We start from the raw sequence: 24,579 nt of genomic DNA, 5'->3' as shown, positions 1-24,579 counted from the left end.
AAAAAAATGAGGGAAAATGTTCCTTGCCACAGCAGTCTGCGTCGGTCTTTGGCCATGAATCTACAGTGATAACGATAATGCCATTTTGTGTAGGGAAATAAAATTTTGTGCCGTTATTTGGGACAAGTGCTGCAGACAAAGACTCCCGAGAACCAGGCAACGTATTACGGAACTTGAGAAATATCTTTCGTTACAAAAGCATTATTGATATTTTTGGCCCTTTTACAAGGCTTCACGCAGACATATATATATGTATATAAATAGTGGCAATTTTATGGCTGCGTTTCTAGTCACCTGCACGTCTGCCTGCAAACAGCCAGACACCGAACTTGTAGTTAGACATTTCTTTGCTGGTGGCCATTAGGGGAGACATGGAACGAAACTTTCCTTTTAGTGACGTCGCTCCCCTCTATACAGTTACAAGTTTTATTACCTTCGACACATTTTTCTACTTCAAATGATATGTGTATATTCAGACCCCGTTAATCATTGCCTTCAGATGCAATGCAAAGGAAACACAGCGCCCACTGCCCCCACTCCAGCGACAGGAAGTAAAACAAAATTCTCAGCTCCACCTCGTTTAAATATTTGTATGTAGTAGTACAGCTTGACTCTGCCGCAAATAAGTGTTGATGCATACAGTACAGTTCTCCGGATTATTATCTTGGCAATACGTTAGGGAGAGGGCAGGAACAAAAGGAAGGTGCGCAATGAATGCAGGACAAAAAAAAATATTCTTTTCTGCCCTCCTCCTATAAGAATAAGTGACATTGACAGCTGGATCTGCCGATGCACGCAGGAATAATTAAATTTTCCTATCCTCGCCGTCAATTCAAGCCAGCATGCTCACAGTGTACCCACTCTTCCTTTCATCCCACCGCCACACAGATACTATGTAACCAGACATGAGAGGACACACACAGGAGAGCGGCCCTTCGCGTGCCACGTGTGCGCGAAGCGCTTCACACAGCAAGCATGCTCACAGTGTACCCACTCTTCCTTTCATCCCACTGCCACACAGATACTATGTAACCAGACACCAGAGGACACACACAGGAGAGCGGCCCTTCGTGTGCCACGTCTACGCAAAGCGCTTCACACAGCAAGTGAATCCCTACCACCACCTGGTGGTCCACTTGGGGGAGAAGCCGCACGAGCGCCCAGATTTATGGCCACAGATGAACACCAACCCAGCAAAGAGAAAGGCTGCAGGCCGGCGGCTCGAGGACGGCGAAGTGGGAGGTAAACGTGCGCCCCGCTGTGCGCGCGGCCCTGTTAGGGGGGGGTGGCATCGCTGGCCGCGGTCCACGCCTCGGAGCGGCGGAGGGTCTTCGGGACGGCCGCGCGTCTTCCGAGAAGCGAGCGAGGCTTGGAGCGCATGGTAAGACAGTCGTCGCGGGCAGCTGCGAGAAGGACCCGGGGAGGAGGAAGAAGACACCAGCGACTTGGAAAGAATAATGCGACCGGGGAGATGCGAGTCGGGTGCCATGCTGAGAGGCCGCACCCTGAAGAAGTCGAGCCTTTCTTAGTTTGTAAAAAATGTAAAATAAATGTTGTTTGTACAAAAGAAGTTCTGATATGCGTGGTCCGGTTAAATGGGGAGGTGAAGAAGTATAAGAAAAGAAAAGAACCTCGCTTCGGTGAGTTAAGCGTAACTTGGTTTATGGCGAGTTCCTATTCGCATTCTTCACACAGAGGTTTGTTTTCGTTTCTCAACAAAACGTTGCGTGTCGTGTGTGTGGCCAATGCGGAGACGGCATAAAATCCCTTCTATAAAACGTTTTTGATGGCAACATGACTTCCATTTTCCTAAAGTTGGCTTCACCAACTGCAGTTTATTATTTACTTCCCTACTCCATTATGACTGCCATTCGTCCTTTAGTTGTGCACTAGCATCATGCAGCCTCTATACGGCATATTTATGTTCTTTATTCGTTTTTAATAGGCTTGGGCAGCACAAAAGTCTGCTCTCTCATTACCTCCAATGCCAACATGACTCGGGACCCAACAAAATAATATTTTATGTCCTCGAGCAGAGGCTTTTGATATATTGTGTACATTGTGTATGAGAGAAGTATGTGTGTTTCCCTGTATTCAACAAGCAGACCAACCATGTTGCACAGAATAAAATCTTCTAAAACCTGACCTCTGGCGTCAGTTTGTCTGCTTCCCCAACAAGAGGAGTGAGCATTAAAATACCCAACTAAAAGATATGGCTCTGGTAGTTGTATTAAAAGAGTTTCTAAGTCGTGAAGTGTGACAGATGAGGTTCAATGTATATGGAACATAATGCTATGGTTTTAAAATGAAGCACAGTGACTACAATTGCTTCGTATGCGCTATTAAGGTCGATTTTTCGAGTTGGAATACCACATTCGACCACAATAGCAGTGCCTCCAGAAAGTCTGCTTGGGTTCTGTCGGTCACAATGAGACTTGATGCTTTTTAGGGATGTCTTCATTCTGTGGTCCAAAGTTTATCTCCTGGAGACACAATGCGACTGGGGAAAATGAACCTAATATAAGTGGACGCGCGCTAAACGAAACCCGCATAAACGAAACCCACATAAACGAAAACTCCTTTTAAATGAAACAATTTCAAAAAAAGTAATTGGTTTCATACACAATCTGTGCAGAGTCGCACTCGACAATCGAAACCCCGTTTTGCTTGCAACTCGGATAAACGAAACCGAAACTGTGCATGAGTCGTCTTTGTTGATGTCGATATTCAGAATCCAATCTAATCCAGTATCTTGCCTTGTTTTTTTGTTGTGCGGGCGCTATTTTGCTCTGTTCCGTGACTTCTTTCCGGCGTGCAGTATGGAAGAAGCTGCTAGAAAGCGTCCCCATAATGCGTTGCCTTTAAAAGCCAAAATGAAAATTCTTGATGATGTGAAGTGTGCCAAGGAGTTGAAAACTGTTATCGCGAAAAGGCATGGCATCCCAAAGTGCACGCTTTCAAGGATTCTGAAGGATCGTGACAAGATTGAAAAAACATATAACAGCAGCGCTTTCGCCCTCGATAGGAAAAGGATGCATCTGGCCAAACATGAGGACCTCGAGAAGGCACTTTTCCTGTGGTTCAACCGTGCTCGAGACACAATGCGACTGGGGAAAATGAACCTAATATATCTGTTACATCAGTGTAGTTGTTTAAAACTCCACGACAGTTTCAGTGAACTAGAAATGCCATGGTAAAATATTAGTTGGGGATAGTATAAAAACCTAGGTAGTTGGGTCCTTTAGACCTGTTATAGGGACTTCGTCCCTTCTTTTGCGCTCGGAAGAGCTTTCGTGCCGCTAATGCGGCAGCGAGGAGGGAGATGCGTCCATCGCATCCTCAGAAGTGCTGGACGTTCGTGCCGAAAGCACGGGTGCACTTGTTTTAGACCTCGCCCCTTCGGACAAGGCCTTCAGGCCCGCTGACCTGGGGGCCAGCGCAGCCTGTTTTGGGGGTAGTGGAGCAGCCCCAGCTACTTCCACCAGGGGCGCAGATGGCACCACCCCAGACTCATTTTGTGTGGCCTGGGTAGGTGCTGAAGACTCCTGTGGTGCTGCGCCCTGCTGCGCCACAGCGGAATAGGAAGGGTGTTGGATTGAAAATCGTTTGAGTGCTTCGGTGAATGTGAAGTTTTCATTTCCCTTTAGAGTTATTATGTCTTTTTCGGTCTTCCACACCGGACAGGTACGCGAATAGGCAGGATGGTTGCCTTGACAGTTTGCACAAAGATGGGGTTGAGTTGGCAATCATCGGTTTGGTGCTCGTGTGCAACACACTTTGCACAAGTGAGTCGGCCTCGGCAGCTCTGCGCACCGTGATCGTACTTCTGACAGTTAAAGCAACGTCATGGATTCGGAATGTAGAGTCTCAAGTTGAGTAATGTGTACCCCACCCTCACAGACTCATGGAGTACGCTCAGTGCAAAGGTAACGACAAAGTGTTTAGTATCGATTTTGTTGTTGTCACGCCTTTTTATTCGGTATACGTTTGTCACGTGTTGCTCTTTCAGCCCTTCCAGCAGTTCCTCCTCTGTCATTTACTTCAAGTCACGGTCAGAAAGAACACCGCAAACAATACTCAAAGAATGATGTGGGTAAGTCATAACAGGAATGTCACCAAAAGCATTGACTCGTGAGAGTTTCTCATACTGATGATGATATAAAATTTCCAAAAGCAGGTCTCCATTTGCAAGCTTCATGATCGTGTAACCCTTGCCTATAGCTTCAGTCAGTGTCTTTGGAACAATGAACGGTGAGACTTGTCTTGCTGTCTTTTCCGAGTGCTCACTATGAGCTGCATCGAAGTGCGGGAAGGTGCTCTTTGTTTTCAAAAAAAAACTAGGCAGTTTGGTCGGTGCGCCCACGTTTCGAAGGAGGGCGATCAGTTGAAAAACAAGAGGAAGCCATAAAATATGTATATTGTTGGGCTGCGGTGCCAGCCACTCACCATGAAGCCCAACGAGGGGACAGGTCAGGAAATGGCAATCAAGTCCTACACCCACCAGCTGTACACCGTAACTATAACCCAATATGGTACTCAGGGTGGTTACCGTATTTACTCGCATAATGACCGCACTTTTTTTTTTTAAATACTGACGCAAATTTCGGGGTGCGATCATTACGCGGGGTAAATTTTCTACAAAAAATGTTTGAGCACCGAAAACGCAAACAAGTTGCAGGTCAGACGTCTTAGAACATATATCTCGATTACAACGAAAAATAAAAGCTGAGTAAGGCTTACTTTCGCAATAAACACGCACATTAAGCATCACATGGAGTGCACAATGCCCATTTATTTTTTTTCATCAGTACTCTAATCAAAGTCTGAATCCTCGCCATCCTCGCTTTCACTGCTGCACGACTCATCGGAAACGGCAGTGTCGTCGCTGGGAGCATCTTCACAATCCCACAGGAAGTCATCTTCCGTTCCATCCAAAGTGTTAGATATGCCTGTCTTCTTAAAACTCTTAGCCACTACCTCGTCAGGGATACTGCTCCACGCTTCTGTGATCCACGAGCACAGCATCTCCACGGATGGCCTTCTAATCTTTCCGCTCGGCGTCAAATCGTGCTGGCCCATCGCCATCCACTCAGCATGAAGTCGTCGAACGTTGTCCTTGAACGGTTTGTTCAAAGACACGTCGAGAGGCTGCAGCAGCGAAGTCAGGCCGCCAGGAATGACTGCAATGTCCGTGCGCAGCTCTTTCAGCTTGGCACGCACGCTGTCCACAAGGTGACCCCTAAAACTGTCCAAAACCAGAAGCGAGGGAAGCAGAAATGCTCCTGGTCTTCTTCCCCAAACAGTCTTGATCCAGTCGACCATCAGGTCTGCAGTCATCCACCCTTTCATCTGTGCACGTATATGGATGCCACGGGGAAAGTTTCCCTTCGGAATAGTCTTCCGTTTGAAGATCACGTATGGTGGCAGCTTCCGCCCGTCGGCCGTCACAGCAAGCATGACTGTGCATCGCTGTTTTTCTGCGTCAGACGTCTTCACGAGGACGCTCCGAGCACCCTTCTGGTTCACAGTTGTATTCCGGGGCACGTCGAACGTCAGTGGAGTTTGACCGGCGTTTCCAATTTGCGACATGAGGTAACCACATTTTTCGCGAAGCCTAGTGACGAAGTGATGGAAGTCTATCACTTTGCTTTCATACGCGGCTGGGAGCCGCTGGCACAACGACGTCCGCCGCCTCAGGGAAAGTCCATTCCGTCGCATAAAGCGAGTCGTCCAACCGGAGCTAGCGCGGAAATCCTTTGCAGCGATTCCCAGCTTCCTGGCAGTTGTGCGCGCCTGCGTCTGTATCATTTCTAATGACACTGCACAACCATCCTTGCGCAGGTCCCTCACGTATTCTAGGACCGCCTCCTCAACACGAGGGAACTTGCCCGTTTTGGGTCCACGGAAAGCCCGCCGTGTCTTGTTTGTAGCCATCAGCTTCTCGCACTGCTTCTTCCAACAGCGTATCCTCATTTTGTCCACGCTGAAATGCCTACCAGCAGCGCGGTTGCCATGCTCCAGTGCATAGTCGACAGCCTTGAGCTTGAACGCGGCGGTGTAACTGGCATACCGCCCCATGGTGAAATGGCGTAAACTCGCACAAAAACACAAAGCACGCTACGACGCTGCCGAATTGCAAAATGGCATAGCCATTTTGCAGCCCAACTTTCTGTTCTCTTGAGGATAGTATATTCACGCACAACGTCATCTAAACCTTGGGATTTCCAATTTCCACACAAACCAACGACAAACAGTATGCTCCAATGCGCTGGCAATGCGCCAGCCGGGACCGGCGCATTCCGGCGTTTGACCGATGAGCCGAGAGGCGGCGCCACCCGTACAGCTGCCCGGTCCCTATAAAGTCACACTTCAACCAAGCCGTATGGAAGTACCTCCGTGTCATAGAAGTAACGAGAATGCAAACGGTTCTGGCAGGCTGATTCTGATATCACCCTCCCATATGAAAAGAGCAACCCGAGTTGGCAGCTCCTGTCCGTGACATAGGGGTAACGTGAATTCAAATGTCATGGCAGGCAGATTTTTTTATGAGGAGACCGTAGCTGCGTCTCTTCACGGCGTAGCTGTGGCCACCCGATGTCTCGCCTTGGCTGTCTAGTATTGCTTTTGCAATTAAACCATTACTAGGGGACGAACGGAGTCGGTCATTGAAAAAACAGTGTTGTGGTCACGTCTGTCACCACACACCAATTATGCCTCATAGGCTTGAGCATTTTCTTTTTGCTCTTCGTAGACGAAAGTGGGGACCTTGAGGTAGACCATCTGCCTCGCATTCGGAAGGCACCTGGTTCGATCCCAGGTGCCATCAAGTACAAACTTCTACCGGGCTCATTCAGGGTGAAATGCTTAGGAACGGGGTCATAGACCAAAAAACAAAAAAATAAAAAACGACCACATGTGGCTTCTGTCACATGCGGACTTCTGATTGTCAGATGGCGGAAAGAAGCACCTAGATGCATGTGTAATGAGGTGTGTTATCTCCACAAGTTTGCCAGCAAGTATAAGCAGTTGTCACGATATGTCTTCTGCTGATTCTAATCGTACTGAACGCTGCCTTAGGGTGCGGCTATTTCTCCAATGTTGATAAAATAGCGCTCTGCAATTCCTGCAGACAAAGTTTTTTGGGATCGGTGAGGCAACCTAGCTCTCGAGAGCAGAAGTGCTTCAGCAGACACAAATATGGCATGGGTTTTCTACAATAGCCAATCTTGCGTGGTTTGGCAAAATAACACGTGGCACAGATCACTAATGTGAGCGAGCATAACGAAGGGACCCGCGCATTGAATACGGCACTCCCTGGGACAAAGCAGCTTTCGAATCAGTGTCCACAGCAATAAAAGGTCTTCGGGTGTGTGATATCCTAACAATTTGCCTGGTCGAACCGATAGGTTTCTTCAGCAAGACAGACGGTGTTTGTGACAGAATTCGTGGAATAGAAAGACAAAAGTATGATGGTGTTGAAAGAGGTTCCAGGTAAAGGGGCATAAAAAGGAAAATCATGCCTGTTCCTAGTCTGAGCGACGTTGCCATCAAGATAACTGACAGGCGGCTATAAGGTGGCCACCCACAGGTTGCACTTTCCAACGTGACAAGCAAGATTGTCTGGACTCCCAAAACCTGTCATGGTCATCTGGAAGACAGATGTCACATGAGTGGCAATGTTGGGATACTGAAGGACCCCTTGATGCTACCGCGTCCTATACTTACACGTAAAACTCAAATGTACCGGAAATAGGGTGCCCCAAGTGTCCAATCAACTGCAAGCGAGTGCTGTGAACAGTACTGGCACCTGGAGAAAGAGGTGAGTAGCAGCGGGAAATGTGCAAGTGTTAGGTGGAAAGCGGAGGAACAGAGCAGGTACCACCGTTGGTGGTCCTTTGGGAATTGTGAGAGAAAAATCACGAGCATGCATCTGGCATGTGGGAACTGGCAGGCCACTAGGACTGTACGCATGGAGGTACTCGAGTTTGGTTTAGTTAATTAATGTCCCAAAATGAGACAGATTATGTGGACGTCGTAGAGGAGGGCTCCGGAAATTTCGACCCCTTGGGGTTCTTTAACGTACAGTGACATCGCACAGCCCAGGGGCGCCTTGCTGTTCGCCTCCATTGAAAAGTGGCTACCGCAGCTGGGATTGGATACTGCATCCTCAGGCACTGCAGTTGAGTGTCCTAACCACTGTACCAGAATGGTGAGGCCTCCTCAAGTGGCCAACTGGCAAGCCAGCAGTTGCCAGATGGGAAGGCGACATAAAAACTGAAGCCGGGAGATTCGGATACCAGTTTGAATTAACCACTTATAGTTAAATCATGCATGGCCAGGAATGAAAACGAGGAACATCAAACTCAGGAATACCAATTAAAGCTAAGAATGAACTATACAGTGCTGGGGAAGCTATATGTATAAATTGCCAGCTTCTCGAATTGCTTAGCGAATGTTTAAAGGTTGGTTGCAATTTCAACCAGGACACCTACATTTAGAGCAATGAATACGGGCTTCATACAGTTTTCCCTTGAACAGCTTTCTGTGCCACTTAACTCTTTCGCTACAGCGCCTACTCAAATCGATCAATCTGATCAACGGGTAAAATTCTCGCACGCGAGTGGTTTCCGGGCCCGTAGTGCCGACTAGATTAGAAAGTGGGAAACAAACGATGTGATCCAACATGTTTTGTTGGACATAAAGGAAAGGTTAATAGCGCAACAAAAAGCTATTAACCTTTCCTTTATGTGACTATGCACCAGCTAGCCCCGCAATCAGTCTTAATGTCATGTTGGTCTTTCGCTTTTCGGCGCTTCTCCCGGCGCCATTTCGGATTGCCGAGCGAGCGCTTCGAGCATGGCGTCGTCATCGCGTGCGGAAGCTTCTAGAAGAGATCGCGTTTCTCATCAATCGAGCCCTTCAGGAGCTGATTTTAAGGATGCAGACAGCAGTGGCGAGCCAGAAGAAGATGTGGACACATCAGATTTAAGCACCCATGAGGAGGACGCGTCAATGTCGAGCCAGAACATCCAGCGGATGTGTCGGCTTTATGTGCGGCGCATATTTCGATTACTAATAAATAGTTATGAGCGGCGGAGCATGTGCTCACAGCTATATTATTTGTTTTCAACGTCAAGTCATAAGGACATCATTCCTTGCCAGCAGCTGTGAATCGCGTGCAGTTTTTTCCTAAATGAAACCAGGGAGTCAAAGTTGGTGGCACTAATCTCTTTTTTTTTTTTTTGCTGAAAGAACAATTTTCAGCAATACCCTCTGAAAATTGTCATCTTTTTATGACCAAATTAGCTACAGGATGTATATCTTCAAATTTTTCCACGCTTGGTCTGTTTAAAGTTTTGCTCTCTTTCAATAAGAATGATGTCCTCACTGTAAAAGCTTTTTAAATTATAAATATTTTTTTTACTAATTCGTCTAATAAATATTGTAAGGACGGGCTTGGCGATCAGGTTTATTGCCGACCTGAAGCCCTGGATGCACACTGTAGCGAACCACACTCACTGATGACGATGGGTATCCACAAGAGAACAGGATGAAGATGAAGAAGCATGTTCACCCATGTGAAAGATGAAGTGCCACACTGTGCTCACACTATTTCGCCCGCGCAGTTGAAGCGGCCAGCCTGGCCGCAATTAGTCAGCAGAATGCTTTATGCGTGAAACATTGGACAACTTCAGTGCCATGCTAACGACTGTCCGGAGGATGGTAAACAGGGGAGACGCGATAGTTGGCCGGAGAGGTTTTTGCAACAACTGAGTAAGGACCAATGTAACGATGCTGAAACTTGGCACAAAGGCCAGGAGTGCGTAAGATGTCCAAAGTGACACCTCATCGCCGGGACGGAACGAAATTTGTCAGTGGGTTGCATCATAGCGGCACTTGCGGTCTTCCTGGCTAGCTTCAGTGATGATGCGAGCAAACCGGCGAGATCTGGCCACACGGGAAATGAACTGGGCAGGAAGAGAGGATGAGGAAATGGCATGTGTAGAAAAAAAAGAGGCATCAAGAAGGATAGCGGGAGAATGGCCGTAAACGAGAAAAAACGGGTTGTAACCTGTGGTCCGCTGTACAGCCGTATTGTAAGCGAACCTAACAAAAGGAAGTATTATGTCCCAGTTTCGGTGGTCCTGGTCGACGTACATAGACAGCATGTCAGAAAGCATGTCAGTAGAAGTAAGCGCGACAAGTTGTTCGCATCCAGGGGGCAACACTGAGTCAGTAGCGTCAAGCAGGCGATGACGAGGCTCAGGAGGTTCAGAATACGGATCGCTCTCGTTCATGTAAATGACTCTGCCACGACACGAAATGCTGGCTGATGCGGCAGACAGAAAATCCCAGCCTAAAATAATTGGGTGAGCGCACGGTGACATTACCGCAAATCGAACATGGTGGCGGACACCGTCAACAAAAACTCGCACAGTACACTTAGCAGAAGGCCGAATGATTGCACCATTAGCTCCATAGAGTTCAGGTCCATCGTAAGGCGTTTTCACTTTTCGTAAGCGCGAGCACAGCTCGGTGTGTATCACAGAAACAGCGGCGCCCGTGCCAACCAAAGCCATGTCAACCACGTTTTGGCCACATCCGTCAAGTAAAAGGACACATTACTTAGTTTAAGAGAATTGTCCCACCGGTTGAAAGCACTGATCCAGTCATAGCTGTCGAGCCAGTCATCAGTGTCGTTGCCGCGGAGACCGGCGAACATCTGCAAGTCGCGCTGACGGCTGCTCACAGTCCAAGTGGCAAGGGAAGCTGGGATGGAGTTGCAAGAACCCAGAACAGCGGTGTTGCCCTCTTGGGTCATGACTACGATGGTCGGGGTCAAACGGCGGCCAGAACGAAGCTCCAGGTAGGTGCAGGTGACGAGCGGTGGGGAAATCAAGGCACACCTCCCCCACGTGCAAGGTCGGGCATGGTGGACCAGGTTTATTGGAGACCTGAAGCCCTGGTTGCACACTGTAGCGAACCACACTCAGCGATGACGGTGGGTATCTACAAGAGAGAGCAGGATGAAGATAAAGCAGCATGTTCACCCGTGTGAAAGATGAAGCGCCACACAGTGCTCACAATATATATCTTATATATCTGACGAAATATACATGAGCTCTGAAAACAACAAACTAATAAGTTTGAACACAGGAAGCAAGGCATATTTAAAAAGCAAGAATGAATTACACACAACACAGGCTTGCAAAACAAAACTATCGCTGGATAGAAAATTACAGAACTCATTTTCAGCACACGGTGCATGAGAGCATAGTATTCCGGAGTTGTATTAATTCTAGTGAGATTGTTTATTAAGAGGGACCACAGTATAGTCAACATTTTTTCTCATCTTTCTGGTCAACATACCTCGAAAGGGAGCTGTCAGTCTGAAACACTAATGTTGCCTTCACCACTTTTCCAGAGCCTATGAGCTAATCCTCTTCAATTACCTCCAAAGGAAATGCTAACGTCTGCATGCCACATTCAAGTAGAACAAGTCTTGTATAAAACCATCCATATTTGAAGGACCCCTGAAACTTACCAGTCAAAAAGTTTTTTTTTTTTTTTTTTTTTTTTTTTTTTTTTTTTTTTCAGGAATTTACTTTGTGGATAGCATGGCTGTTTGAAAACATGATCAACTCCTTTAACCTGCTGACTGCAGCCTAATAATAAGTTGTTCTCTACACAGCGATGGTTTTATTAGCTGGAATCATTGCTGTATAGTTTTACTGAGGAGATGATTTTCAATTGGGATGATTTTATAGGTTTTCAATGCTTACTGACTTCAGTAATGTCCTTCTTGCCATGCACAGCTGGTTTGTTGCTAAGACAAACTATGTATATTTAAATGGAAGGAACCTTTGATCCATACCTTAGTTAATCTGTGCCCTTGCGAGACTTTATATGCTTTTAGTGGCAGATAATTTACACGTATGTTCTGTTATATTTATACACAATCGTTAATCTAATAAGGGAGTAATTACTCAGTGACATTCACCCAAGCGTAGCCATATGGCTACAAAGGAAAACTAAACAGTTTTCTGAGAAACTTTGTAGTTAAAGAAAAATTCGTTCTAATCTAGGGATCGAACCTGGCACCACCGCCTTATGGATATCCCCAATGGGGAGAGAAGTGCTGATGCTTCACATGACTGACTTTACATGATGCTTCACATGACAGCAGCACTTACTGCTATGGTTATCATGACTTCGTGACTGTGAGGCCTTTGCTGCCTTACCTGTCTGGCTCAGGTTCAGAACGGCCAGGATGAGTGTCTGTTTTCCGTTAATTAAACATTGCAACATTTCATTCGTTATTAAACAGAGGTGCGCCCTTAATGTGTCTACCACATGAATACCAAGTGCAGACAAAAGCCACAGACACTGAACACATCCCGCCCGCTTTGATCATGGCGGCTCAGTGGCTACGATGTTTAAATACTTGGCTAAAGCTCACAAGCTTGACCCTGGCCACAGCAGCTGTTTCTTCAACCCATGCAGAATGCAAAAATACTGACCAGTTAGCCTGTTCCAAGCAACTTAGGCCAATAAAATTAATTCAGAACCCCCAACATAGGCATATCGCCTTTGTGCGACCTGCTGTGCGAAAAAGCAATGATACATGCAGTTTTGAATGTTTCAAAACACACGCCCTGAGCTACTTTACGGACAAAAAGGCAATAGAGGCAATAAAAGCGTCATTCTGGATGTTTCAAAACAAGCCAAACTTGACAAGCTGACAAGCTCTATTTCCTTATGTCAAGAACAAGAAAGTGGCCGATGAAAGTAATTTCTCACTTTCTGCCTTTTGGGCCGTGCAAGAGCTGGATACAGAACATGTGAGACGCAAGTGCCGAGAAGCTTGTACAGAAAAGTATTTTGGACACAACAACCTTCCAAACTTACGGTGCGAACAACCTAGTCGCGTGCAGCAGAACACCTCCAACACACTGTCAACCCAACAAACTCACAGCACTGCCGCCGCCAAGGATTCGCTGCCACAAATGCCAATCTTCTTGTGTCTGCCTGCTCAGAGCAATTGCTTTTACCTTTTTTTCACCATAAGTACACTCTGAAGTGATTAATTTAATTAAGAAATCAAGCAATAATGTGTTAACTATATTTTGTGCCGATATCTTGCTAAGGACACTATCGCACTTTCTGCTAGTAGCATTCATTACTTCTGCACTGAGGCGTCCTGTCCCCGAATGGGGACGTTGCAAAAGGCAATGAAAAAAATAAAAACTTTTGGCATCTTCAAGACACGGCATTTGAAACGTGGTGAACTGAAAATGGCACTCAGATATTTTTTGTATTGCAGAGTTTTCTCGTGACTCAAGTGGATATCTTGTAGCCCCAGTGTTGATATGGAGTGTGAAAATGTGTAAAGTTCAAGCTGTTCATCTCTTTTGTAGCAAGGTAAAGAACAAGGACGCCGTTTGTGAACAAGTATGCTTGTGAGATTGACCACTGGTATCAATACCTGTGCTTCTTTCTTGCACCTTTTGCCTGATAAAAGTTCTGGTTTGGCCCTGTTTAGAGCATTTAACATCCAAAAGTAATTGAGGCTATGAGTGATGCCGCAGTGGAGGGCTCCGGAAATTTCGACCGCCTGGGCTTCTTCAACCTGCACTGACATTGCACAGCACATGGACGCCCTGCTCTTCGCCTCCATAGAAAAGCGGCCGCCAGTGCCCTGATTTCATCCTGTGTCCTTGGGTTCAGCAGGCGAACACTGCAACCACTGGGGTACAGTGGCAAGGGCCATAAAAGCTCTCTTTAGAGGGAAAGTGACCCTGAACCACGGCATCCCTTCGAACACATTTCTGAAAGGTTCATAACAAAATGCAGGCGAAACTGAAGCAATTAAAAATCAAATATTAAGTCAACCAAACTGAATATAATATGAGTGCTTTTACAGTTATTTGCGCAAGTTTGTGGTATTTGTAAACAAAAAATGCTGGAAAATAACAAAGCGCACGATGGTACCGCACTGAAAAGTGGTGTCATAGGAACAGCAGTCATAACAAACACAACTGATCTCTCATACATAAGATGACATCTTTGAGTTAACCTAATGACAGTCACATTACACTTGCCTGAAAAAATTACCGATCTCTAAGGATGAACTAGTTGCTCATCTAAATCGATGAGCTTCCACGAGTGCTCCCGTGTCAGACAATATTAGATGACATACAGGACCATCAGAAATCTGCCACTTGGAAGGGACTCTGTTGAAGAGCTGGACCATCCACACCACCTCGACTGATTATGGGTGAATGTGGTGTGGAGTCTGAGCGGCCACTTTCACTTTTGGAACTGTAACTGGTAATTCTTTTCAGAACCTCAATCCAATTATTTAAGATCTATTTGGAGACTTAGTGAAATTTTCCATTCAGTTTGAATAATTAGCACGTGTATTAGCTGAATCATAGGGCAAAGTGAATAGGGGGAATATCTGATTTGCTATTCAAAATTTTCAAATACTTGCATAACAATAGACTTTCACATTTGCCCTTCTCCTCTGACCTGCTACACAAGTAGTCTCAGAGTGCTAACTTCCATCTTCTCCTGACTTGATAAAAAAATGGAATGTATAAAATCAACAGAAAGATGCCACCCCGCGGCAGCTAGGTAGTTTGGTAGCTGTATTTCGACAGAGGAGAAACACAAAGGCATCCTACGTGCTGTGCGATGCCAGCGTATGTTAAAGATTCCCAGGTGTTCGAATTGTTCTGTAGAACTCAACTACGGCACCTCTCTCCACCTTCCTCCCCTCCCTAACAGTGCAGTTCAGGCGTCCGCAGAAAAAGTGTGACGGATACTACGTCTTTTCTGTCCTATAATGAAAATTACAACCTTTAAAAACAAAATACACATGCTTTAACCTTGTATCGCTTGCTATAAATGCTGAACAGCACACAAGAAAAACAACCTAAAAGCTGTGCACAAGTCAGCATGCATAGTCATTCCTGCCATCATGCATTCAAATGCATGGCGCAAGGAGGACTAGCAACGAAAACACCTATGTCACTGTACTGGGGAGTCATCTAATCAAGAAATATGTAAACAGCTCTTTTCCTTTCCCGGTAAGAGACAATTTCACCTGGTTCTTAACTAGCACAGTGGGCCAGTCTTGTGTTTCTTTACACCTGCTGCTCTCAGTAATGTACCCATGCTTTGAAACCTTTTAACAACTAAATTATTAGGAAATAAACATAAAAAATAAATGATACAGTATAGAATCTAATGTATCTATATTAAAAAAAAAAAATTGACTCCCTAAATTTGTTACCACTTTTACCGAAGGTTAAACTTTGGGAATTAGTATGTTGTGGATTCGCAACACTGCGCAGTTGCATAAATTCCTCATTTTGATATTTGCATTTTGTTTATTTTTTCAATAAGTTGCATACAATAAGCTCAAGAAAAATTAATGGCAACTAAGTGGCTGCAGCAGATTTGATGTGGTTTGTTTTAGATGATGAAGCAATAACCTTTGTGTGGGACAGTGTAAAAATATCGAATGAATATAGCTCAATGACAGAGTTACCATCATCAACTTCATTAAAATAAAAAATGTAGCTCGCAAATATGTCTCGACATGTTCAGCTATCCACAGAAATATACAAAAAGATGACTAAAATATTTAACAACAACCAATCGCACAAGTGTAGACTTAAAAGCCAAGACATATTTGAGGCATATGGCCACAGCCAGATAAAAATCAAGTCACGACGATGCCAACCAAATCACAGGAATCGTTTATGCCAGAACGTAGCAGATGCACTTCATAAGAGCCAATTTTAAAACACAAAGGCTGTGCTAGGAACAGGACACGAAAGAGATGAAGACCGGATGCACACAGGCTTTCAACTGTAGACCATTGCCTCTTCTTTGTACCATACCCCCCGTCATGAGTAGAATAAAATCATACCGTATGTTCCCCGAGTTCCTCAAACTGGAGAAAAAGCTCCTTGAACCTGGATTAAACAGTAACACCTTAAGGCCCGACCACATGGCAACATTTCTTCGGTGTCGCATCAGCGTCTCGTCTACGACATCGTCGCTCGGCGCGTGCCGGAGGGGGTGGCCAAACACATGACGGCGTATGAACAGGCGTCTGCAAGCCAAGGCATCCAGGAATCCTGGAAGTTCGAACAATTGTCCCCTGCCCATAGGTAAAATCATTCTATTCAGCAACGATGGGAACTTACTGGGGAGGCAACTGGAACAAAGGCACAGGCGTGCGAGCGGACAAAAGAGGAGCTCTCGCTTCTGCAGAAACAAGTTGCGCTTGTGGGGGTGGGTGCTGTAACTGCCTATTCGTGGCTTGTCATTGGTCCCCGCCTGCAAATCATTTCCGGCGTCAATGCTGAGACCTGGCACTGCCAGATATCTGCATCTTTCAGCGTCGCCTGGCTTCAAGGGCCAAATTGCGCTTCCGGCGACACCAATAGCCGAGACATTGACGAGGCGCTGAAGAAACGCTGCCATGTGGTTCGGCCTTTACGCTTAGCTCTTGCAAGTGATATACCAAGTTTTAAAAACAATGAAATTCCAATAACAATTCAGACTGCAAGAAAATCCAGCGTAAAAAGCAAGCTGAATGTGCTCTCAAATGCTCATTTTTGATGCTCAATAATCCGAACCATACTGCTGTAAAAAAATTTAAAGAGGGCCACTCCCTTGATGCTAACGACCCTCGATTTTGCAATTTAATAGTTGTAGCTGGTTTACTAAAAGAGTGCAGCGTATGCACGTTTACCAGTGTTATTTTTTGCTGTTTACAAACCTGAGTTTTAAAAATTACGAGAGATGTGTACGTTTTGTCTGTGCGACAGGTGCCACAAGAGGTGGGCATCATGTAAAACATGGAATTACTAAAATTACCGACCAACTTCCTTATTCTTTTGTTTCAGGCACAATTATTATATAGTGGAATCAAAGGCTGACAATATGCAAGCTGAGCCCACATTTCAAATTTTCTTAATCGGCAGTGTGGCTTGAAATATTGAATGCCAAAAATGCACTGTATAATTATGACATCATCATTATGTATGTTAATGTCACCAAAACAATGTTACTATCTTCAACATTATCGAACAGACAAACAGCATCTGTATTTGATGTGTAAGGATTATGATGGAGGCCACTTTTATAAATGTGCAATGTCAGAAAGCCAGCTCAATGAGCTCTTTCAAATGTTAATTCTTGATGCTAAATAATTTGATCCAGACTGCTGGTTAAGAAAATATTGAAAAGGACTCGCCTTTGATGCCAACTGCCTTTGATTATGCAATATAAGATTGCCCCTCGAAATCAAAAATCAAAATCTTGATTAGCTAAGTTTGACTATTTAATAGAGTAATTAACATGCTTAATCACATCCATGATGTCCAAATTGTTGTCAAATTCACCCGAAGAGACATGTCTTTCGTATTAGTTCAAAAAGGTCTTAAATGACTAAAAAGAACCACCCCATATAATAAATACTGTCTCCTCCACTCTGTTATTTAATTCCAGCACGTGACCATGCTTTTAATGGTTAGACAACACCATGAATATCTATGTTCACATGGCCGCTAAGTAAAGGAAGTTATTCAGATTTTTTTTTCTCCAGAGACAAGGTGCTTGCTCACCTTTCAAAAGTCTACCTTTTCCGAGTCAGCCTCAGTAGAATGATCACGTGCTGCACATCCGTATTAACACATTTTTTTGAGTCCTTCTTTGCAGTGTTTACTTCTTCTGAGGGACAAGAGCACACACCTGTGTCAAACAAATTTTCGCTCAATCCTAGGTTAGGGACGGTTAGGCTAGGTCATCATAATAATAATAGTTGGAAGTCAACAAAACAGCAGCATACAAGGTCACAATACCTCACACACAGATTGGGCCAAGTCAGGTGCCTAGAATATCTGCACTAAGCTAAGTCAGCAGAACAATTTAATTCAAAAAGAGGAGTAGAAAAATGTCAAAGGAAAAGCAGCCGTGAACGTGCACAACACAAAAGGGATTGGCCAGCCAAATGCGACACAGCACCTTCTTTAGTGATATTTGACGAGTAATGCACACCCTGAAGGAACCAAATATCAAAGGCATAGTGTTAGCTGAAATAAAGTATGAAAGAAGTGGTGGAAGTATTAAGGGCAAAAAGATACCCCCATCTCCAACAAGCAGTAGTTCTATGTCTAGACCACGAACGGGATGTAACATGGCAAACAATAGTAAGGTGGAGGTTAGCAGAGTTGGATCTGATTCATGAAGGTAGGAGAAAGGCACAACATGAGTGCTATTTCGCAACGCAACAAAAAGTTCAATGGAAAAACACATCATATATACTCATCTTATGAAAGTAAAACAAAATAAACATACTTGATAAAATCAAGAAAAGCATACAATATGATACATCTGATGGGGTGCTGAGTAGCATAATACTATATGGTGCAAAAGCAGGAGACATCATAACCAAAATCATGGAAAATGAAAACCAAGGGTACATCTGGTAAGCGCCCTCAACTTATGAATGGGAGCTTACTAGAGCGCCTGAGGAAGGAGGTAGCTACAGTATTTACACGAATCTAAGTTGACCACTGAAAACTGGATAGCCGAGAAAAAAAAACAGACATTGGCAAGGCTTCGGTTTCAAGGTGACCGTCCCCAACTACGGATTTTCGAAGCTGAAAAAGAAAGCAGGTCGACTCACAATTACGTAAATATGGTAATCGCCTAAGTTTTCAAGCACTGACATGTGAGGCAGCATATTGGAAGATGAAAAAAAACAAACAAAAACTGTGAAACAAACTGAGGGCAGCAGCTCAAACTATTGAAACGAAGAATGACGGAGGACTATTGAAAAATATCAATCGGAAGAAAAATGGCAAATTTAAGAAAAATAAGCATTAAAGTATCATTAGGTCAGTTCAAGAAAGCAACTTGAGTTCGCTCCAAGAAGGTGCTTCATCTGCAGGAAGAGAGACTGTCGTAATGAAAGTAAGTCAGCAGCGGCAAGGAGTATCAGATTCCAAGTGAACAGTGGAGCTTCAAATAATGCAGTCCTGAAAAGTGCTACACACAAGAACGCAAACTATTTGAAGTATTCTCACATTTGTAATTGTACAAAGAAACAGCCTTTGTTGCAAGAGAAAAATGCAGGCTAGACCTCGGACAGCCGGCAGCCTGGAGAGAAAGCATCATGGACATCTTAAAAAAATACAGAAGAAAATGCACGTTCCCACAATCCCTACAGTGCTTACATGACCAATCCTGGTACTTTGGAATTTACAGCCATCACCCCACTTCGCAGACAGTTTTGTAGATGCCTTCAGAAACTAACAATTTTCGACTCAAGTTGCAAAGTTAATTACTTTGATGAAGCATGCACAGCCAATTAGTGTGGATGCTTTTTTTTTAAACAAAATAGCAAGATGAATCTGACAAAAATAAAGGCCCAGCAGTAGCAACTACACGAACAAGACAAAGTAATGTCAATGCAGAGGAAAAGCTGGCATTCTTAGAACCTGTTTTTACCATCAGAATATCAACAAAACATTTTCTGTGAAGGTTGCACTCACTATCAATTCCAGATGCTTGAGGGCCTGCTGAACTGGCCTGAGGACTGGATATAATGGTACTGCGTCGTGAATCAACAATAAAGTATATTAGGTACATTCCAAACACATTCAGATCGCAGAGATCACTACATCAGCCACTTGCTTTGTCAGTAAGCAGGGAAACAGTTTAAAAATCACCTAAACACCATGTCACCTTAAATCCAGTTAGCGCTCGGCCAAGCCAGCTGCCAGCTTCCGCCTGACAGCGTCATGTTCGTGATCTTTTGCTCACAACACCAACCCCTGCCGTGCTGTTTCTTCAATGCGTGCACCTCTCGAAATTAAAAAGTACATAATACAACTGCATGACACCTTACAGCAAGATGCATATGATATATATATAGCACAAATAGCAAACCACACCTGTGCTATTTTTCGGTGCTGCCCTAAGAGCTAAATAAGGGCAGAAAGACTATTTATTTATTCATTTACTTATTTATTTGTTTCACTTTTTGACAGCAGACAAATACAATTCCTGATGCAGAAACAGAAGCTAAAGACAAGTGGTGCCTGATGAGGCCTCTATCCCTATGCACTTCAGACTGGTGCTGCAGCATTAACAAGACCAGATATATGAGGCGACACTGTTCTACAAGTACAAAAACTTTTTGCACATACATAGCAAAAACAACACACCACATAGTACATGATATTAGCTTAATTTCGATCAACATACTGTATAATAGCACAAAGACTCACTGCATTTTTACATTGTCAAAAAATTTACATAACGTAAAATGAACATAAAAAAAAGATCACACAACAAGATGTGTAGTGAACTTTCTGTTTCACATAAGGATTATTTTACAGAAGGAAAGAAGTTCATTAATGTGTATATTTTATACCAGAGGTCAGCAATATATCAATAATATGGCGTTTAAACACACATGCTGTACATTTAAAGTTTAACATTTCTTGATATTCATTTAGGATGGCAATTATTTGATAGACCATTGATTGCTTTCCATAATTCGTCCTTACTATTAGTGTGCGGAGTTTTCAGTCCCTAAAATATACTGAACATTTGCAGAATCTTTATTTTCGTGAAATCTCTTCTGGTGTATTATTTGCAATCGCTTTAAATAACATAACTGATGCACGCTTAGCATGCTATGTTTTTTAAACGGAGGAGCGGTTCTTAAATCCTGAAGCCCTCCATAGAAAGATTCAAAGCATCGCAATACTTTCTTTTGTAAAGTAGTGAGTTTAGTTTAATTATATTGGGTAGTGGTCCCCCAAACTGTCAAACCATATGTTAATCTGGAGTAGAAAAGGGCGAAATATTGTTTTTTAACCAGAGAGGTATCAAATGAGATATCTGGTACAGACATCCAACTGTACAGGCGGATTCCGTGCTTGAGTTTTCTTTGCGAGGAGACCAGCTCAGGTCTTCATGAAACCAAACCCCCAGAAACTTTTGCTCCTGTACTTATTTTATTAAAGTGTCCTCAAATTTTACGCCGCGTTTGTTGGGTAAAAGTTTGCTGATAGGACGAAATATAATATATGTTGTTTTGGGGTATTCAGTCATAGTCTATTGCTCCTTAACCAGTTTGACAGGTGTGCAAGGTAGGTGTTTACAGACGACTCTAATGCCAGTAAAATATGTGAAGAGAAAAAAATATCAGTGTCATCTCATACATTATAACTTGAATGGAACTATCTGTCTCAACAATGTCATTAACATAAATTAGAAACAATAATGGACTTAATAAGGATCCTTGCGTTATTCCTTGTTTTAGCTTTGAAGCCTTGAAACTGCATCGCTAGTCTTGACTACCTGATATCGATCTCCAGATAACTAATTAGATCTAAGCCAGTACATTGCACCTGGTATCTCGATAATTTTCTCAATAATAAATCAAACTGTATAGAATGAAACACTTTTTCAATGTTGAGAAACAAACCTAGAGTATATTTTCTATTTTCCATGTTTTCAGTTATTTTGTCCTTGATGCAAACTAGACCCTGTACATTTGACCGGCGCTTGCGAAAGCCATATGACACTGTGTTATGACTTGATGTTTTGATGTTTTTGAAGTGATAGCCTGAGTACAGTGGGTAAAGCCAGGTTTCGTCGCGTGTTTCCCTTATCGCCGTGTGTATCCCAGGCCCTGAACCACAGTCAAGTTAAAGGTCAGAGGTCAATGTCAAAGTGAGTGTGTGGGAGGGGTGAACATTGTGGGGAAGCTGTGTCTCAGACGTGACGTGGTTTCATGTGGCTACTGATGTCAAGCCTCAAGTATACAAGGTGGCGCGGAGCGCCTCTGGCCGGAGCCAAGCCATGGAGCCAGAGGAAAAGAATACGAGTTTCTGTACCAAATACAGTAGATGGGTGGCAACTTCGGACGATCCAGCGGATATTTCGGTCCGAGCAGAATGTGTAAGAAAGAGGCGAGAATACGACAATCAAGTCTACGGCAGAGTGGGGATCGTGTATAGACATGGTTACAAAGAGAACCAATCCAGTAATCACTGCTTGTGATCGAAGCTGAAACCAAGACCAACTTCTTTAGCGACCACAGAAGCCTCTTCATAGCGGTTTCTAAGCAAATGGTAGGATAATAAAGTCGTTCTTGGTGTTAGTAACACACTTATTTCTGACAACGTCTCAAAAAAGCTGTACGAAGTATAACCGCTAGCAGTTTCTAAGCAAATGGTAGAATAATAAAGTCGTTCCTGGTGTTTGTAACACACTTATTTCTGACAACATCTCAAAAAAGCTGTACGAAGTATAACCGCATGGCAGAACTCGATGTTTTACCTGGCGTAGCCACGTGAAGCTATCGCGACATACAGCTATTTCTATATTTTTTTTTTCATGGCAATCCAAGTCAAAAGAAATGTCTGCACATGTATAAAAGTGCTCCTACCGCTGGCATAATCGCAAAACGAATTACCACTAGAAGCCCTTATTTGTACCAGCCATCGGTGTGTTGTAGCCCCGAGGAACTCACCCCGAGACGCAGCCTAGCGATGTCAAAAAATGTTGTACCTATAAATTATCGCATGTACATATCTGACTGCTCTATAGTGGTCATCGCAGAATAATATGCGCCGTTTTTGAAGGCCTGGCTCACCATTTGAAAATGAGCGCGTGCAACTCACTTGAGCGCACTGTTCGAACGAGCAAACGGTTGTGGTCACCCATCATGTATGTATTTCATCCACTCGCGCTATGTCGCATGCTGGAAAATCAGAAAGCACGATCGAAAACTCTCAAGGCTTACCACTGTCTTTGTAAGATTCTAAGGACACTATAGCACCGCTTGCAAATCATCTGTAAAATTGGAAAAATCACCGTCGTCTTGATTGTGTCATAGTGGCCAGATGAGTATTTGAATCTGGCCGATGGCAGCCTCGTTGCTTGCTTGAGCTGCACGTCAGACTTTTTAGTACAGAGTACGAGTGAAAAATATTAATCGCACAAAATTTGGCTAAACTATTTATTAGCCTGATAGCCAACTGAACCGCTTATTCTTACCTAAACTGTATTGTGATTGTATGACTCGCCAAGAGCGCGAGCAGACGACAACTTTTTCGAGCGCAGTTAACGCACGGAGCTTAGGGATCTGCGCTGAAACTTCCCTGTGTTACAATGGCAAAAGAAGACTGTTTTGCAGCAATTCGTCGCTATTTCACGGAAGAAGAATGGAAGGAGCTTTCGGAATACATGAAGACGCGGTATGCCAACATCAAAGAGAATTACGACCTGATGGTGAACTTGGGTAAGCGAATGCGCTTCACTACCGTTGCTCCCATTTGCTTATCTGAAAACGCAGTACAGTTCTCGCATTTTCCGACGGATTATTACATAAAGGCTACTAGATTGATTCTGTTTTCAAAAGCAACAAATGTGCAGATTAAAAAATATATATGACATGTGTAATGTGGTTCTTTAATTTAAAATTTTAACCAAAGGAATAGGTCTCTTATTTGTGGCTAGAAACAGTGACTCGATCATGGTCGTAACGAAGGCACTCATCTTTGACTGTTAGAGAAAAAAAAACAACGGATAAATGATGTGTCAACGACAGATGCGATCGACTGTTAATCGTTATATATATTTGTTATGTTTGCAGAACTGAAGCCACCCCTTCCTGAATTCATGAAACCGAGACCAGTCCCAACTAAACCTCCGAAAAAGTGTGACTCCCGTAAGTATTCAAGCTGTCTCTAGCATCAAGTGCTGTGATAGGTATTTTCGTTCATTTGTTCTGTAGCGGACGACAATATATATGCGCGTCGACATGATCATGCAGGCCCACCTCAAGAGGGCTTGAACATCCACGTCGGTTGATTATTGAGCACATGAGAAGAACAATTCAATTGAGAAGAGCGATTGTAGGTTCTAAAACGTTGAGAAACAACTGTTTGTAGAAGTTTGCATAACATATGAAAATCATAAAACAATTGCATTAAGGCCACCTTCCCGTTCCACGACTCGCTCTTGTGCTCATGGACAGGATATTTTTGACCCAGCAATAGCATCAGCAACGTCACCAATAAAGCCGTTACACGTGACGGGAAAAAAAAAAAAAAAAAAAAAAAACTTGGGCAGCGCGTCGCCATGCCGTGGTCTTGTTTCAGGTTTACCCCTGAGTTCCTCGTAAATCGTAAATGTGGCGTTTAGACGTACGGCCTGGAAAAACTATTCAAAAAGGGAAACAGAATTAAACCAGCTCGTAGTGAATGGCGCGCTTAATCTAGAGTTAACATGCATTTAGCATGTAAATCTCAATTAATTAATAATTATAATAATTACACCCTATTTATTTAAATGCTTTAGCATGCGTCAAATGGGGACACCTGAAGCGGCGCCCGAAATTGACTCTTACGTTTTCCAACGCCCGAAGGCGCTTCTTTGAATATGCAAATAGCATGATAAATTTATTATGTAGGACGTAACGTCTCACAGTTTCAGATGACAGTTGAAATGGCTATGTGAGAGACGCTGCATATA

At 43.9% G+C, this 24,579-nt stretch overlaps 1 protein-coding gene and 1 long non-coding RNA gene across 3 annotated transcripts in view; one reads left to right on the top strand and one right to left on the bottom strand.

Annotated features, from left to right (window-relative positions):
• Positions 1–8,943: 8,943 nt before the first annotated feature.
• LOC146173816 (uncharacterized) lies at positions 8,944–22,939 on the bottom strand. 2 transcript variants are annotated; one of them, XR_014701664.1, is made up of 3 exons: positions 22,847–22,939; positions 19,578–19,636; positions 8,944–11,010 (listed from the first exon to the last, which is right to left on the bottom strand). It is a non-coding gene; the product is annotated as an uncharacterized LOC146173816 (long non-coding RNA). The 2 variants fall into 2 exon arrangements; XR_014701663.1 differs by lacking the exon at positions 8,944–11,010 and adding an exon at positions 16,226–16,353.
• A 308-nt stretch (positions 22,940–23,247) lies between these two features.
• Positions 23,248–24,579, top strand: part of LOC146173815 (histone-lysine N-methyltransferase PRDM9-like) — a 36,838-nt gene continuing 35,506 nt past the window's right edge. The window contains exons 1-2 of the mRNA XM_084585278.1: positions 23,248–23,344; positions 23,699–23,773. Coding sequence (XP_084441404.1) covers positions 23,290–23,344; positions 23,699–23,773 — 130 coding nt within the window. The 5' untranslated portion in view covers positions 23,248–23,289. The remainder of the gene's footprint in view (positions 23,345–23,698; positions 23,774–24,579) is intronic.

Source organism: Amblyomma maculatum, chromosome 11 (genome assembly GCF_055883805.1).
Source record: "Amblyomma maculatum isolate TAMU_Amacu chromosome 11, ASM5588380v1, whole genome shotgun sequence".
Lineage (NCBI taxonomy): Eukaryota > Metazoa > Arthropoda > Arachnida > Ixodida > Ixodidae > Amblyomma > Amblyomma maculatum.
This window is presented reverse-complemented; position numbering and strand designations above follow the sequence as displayed.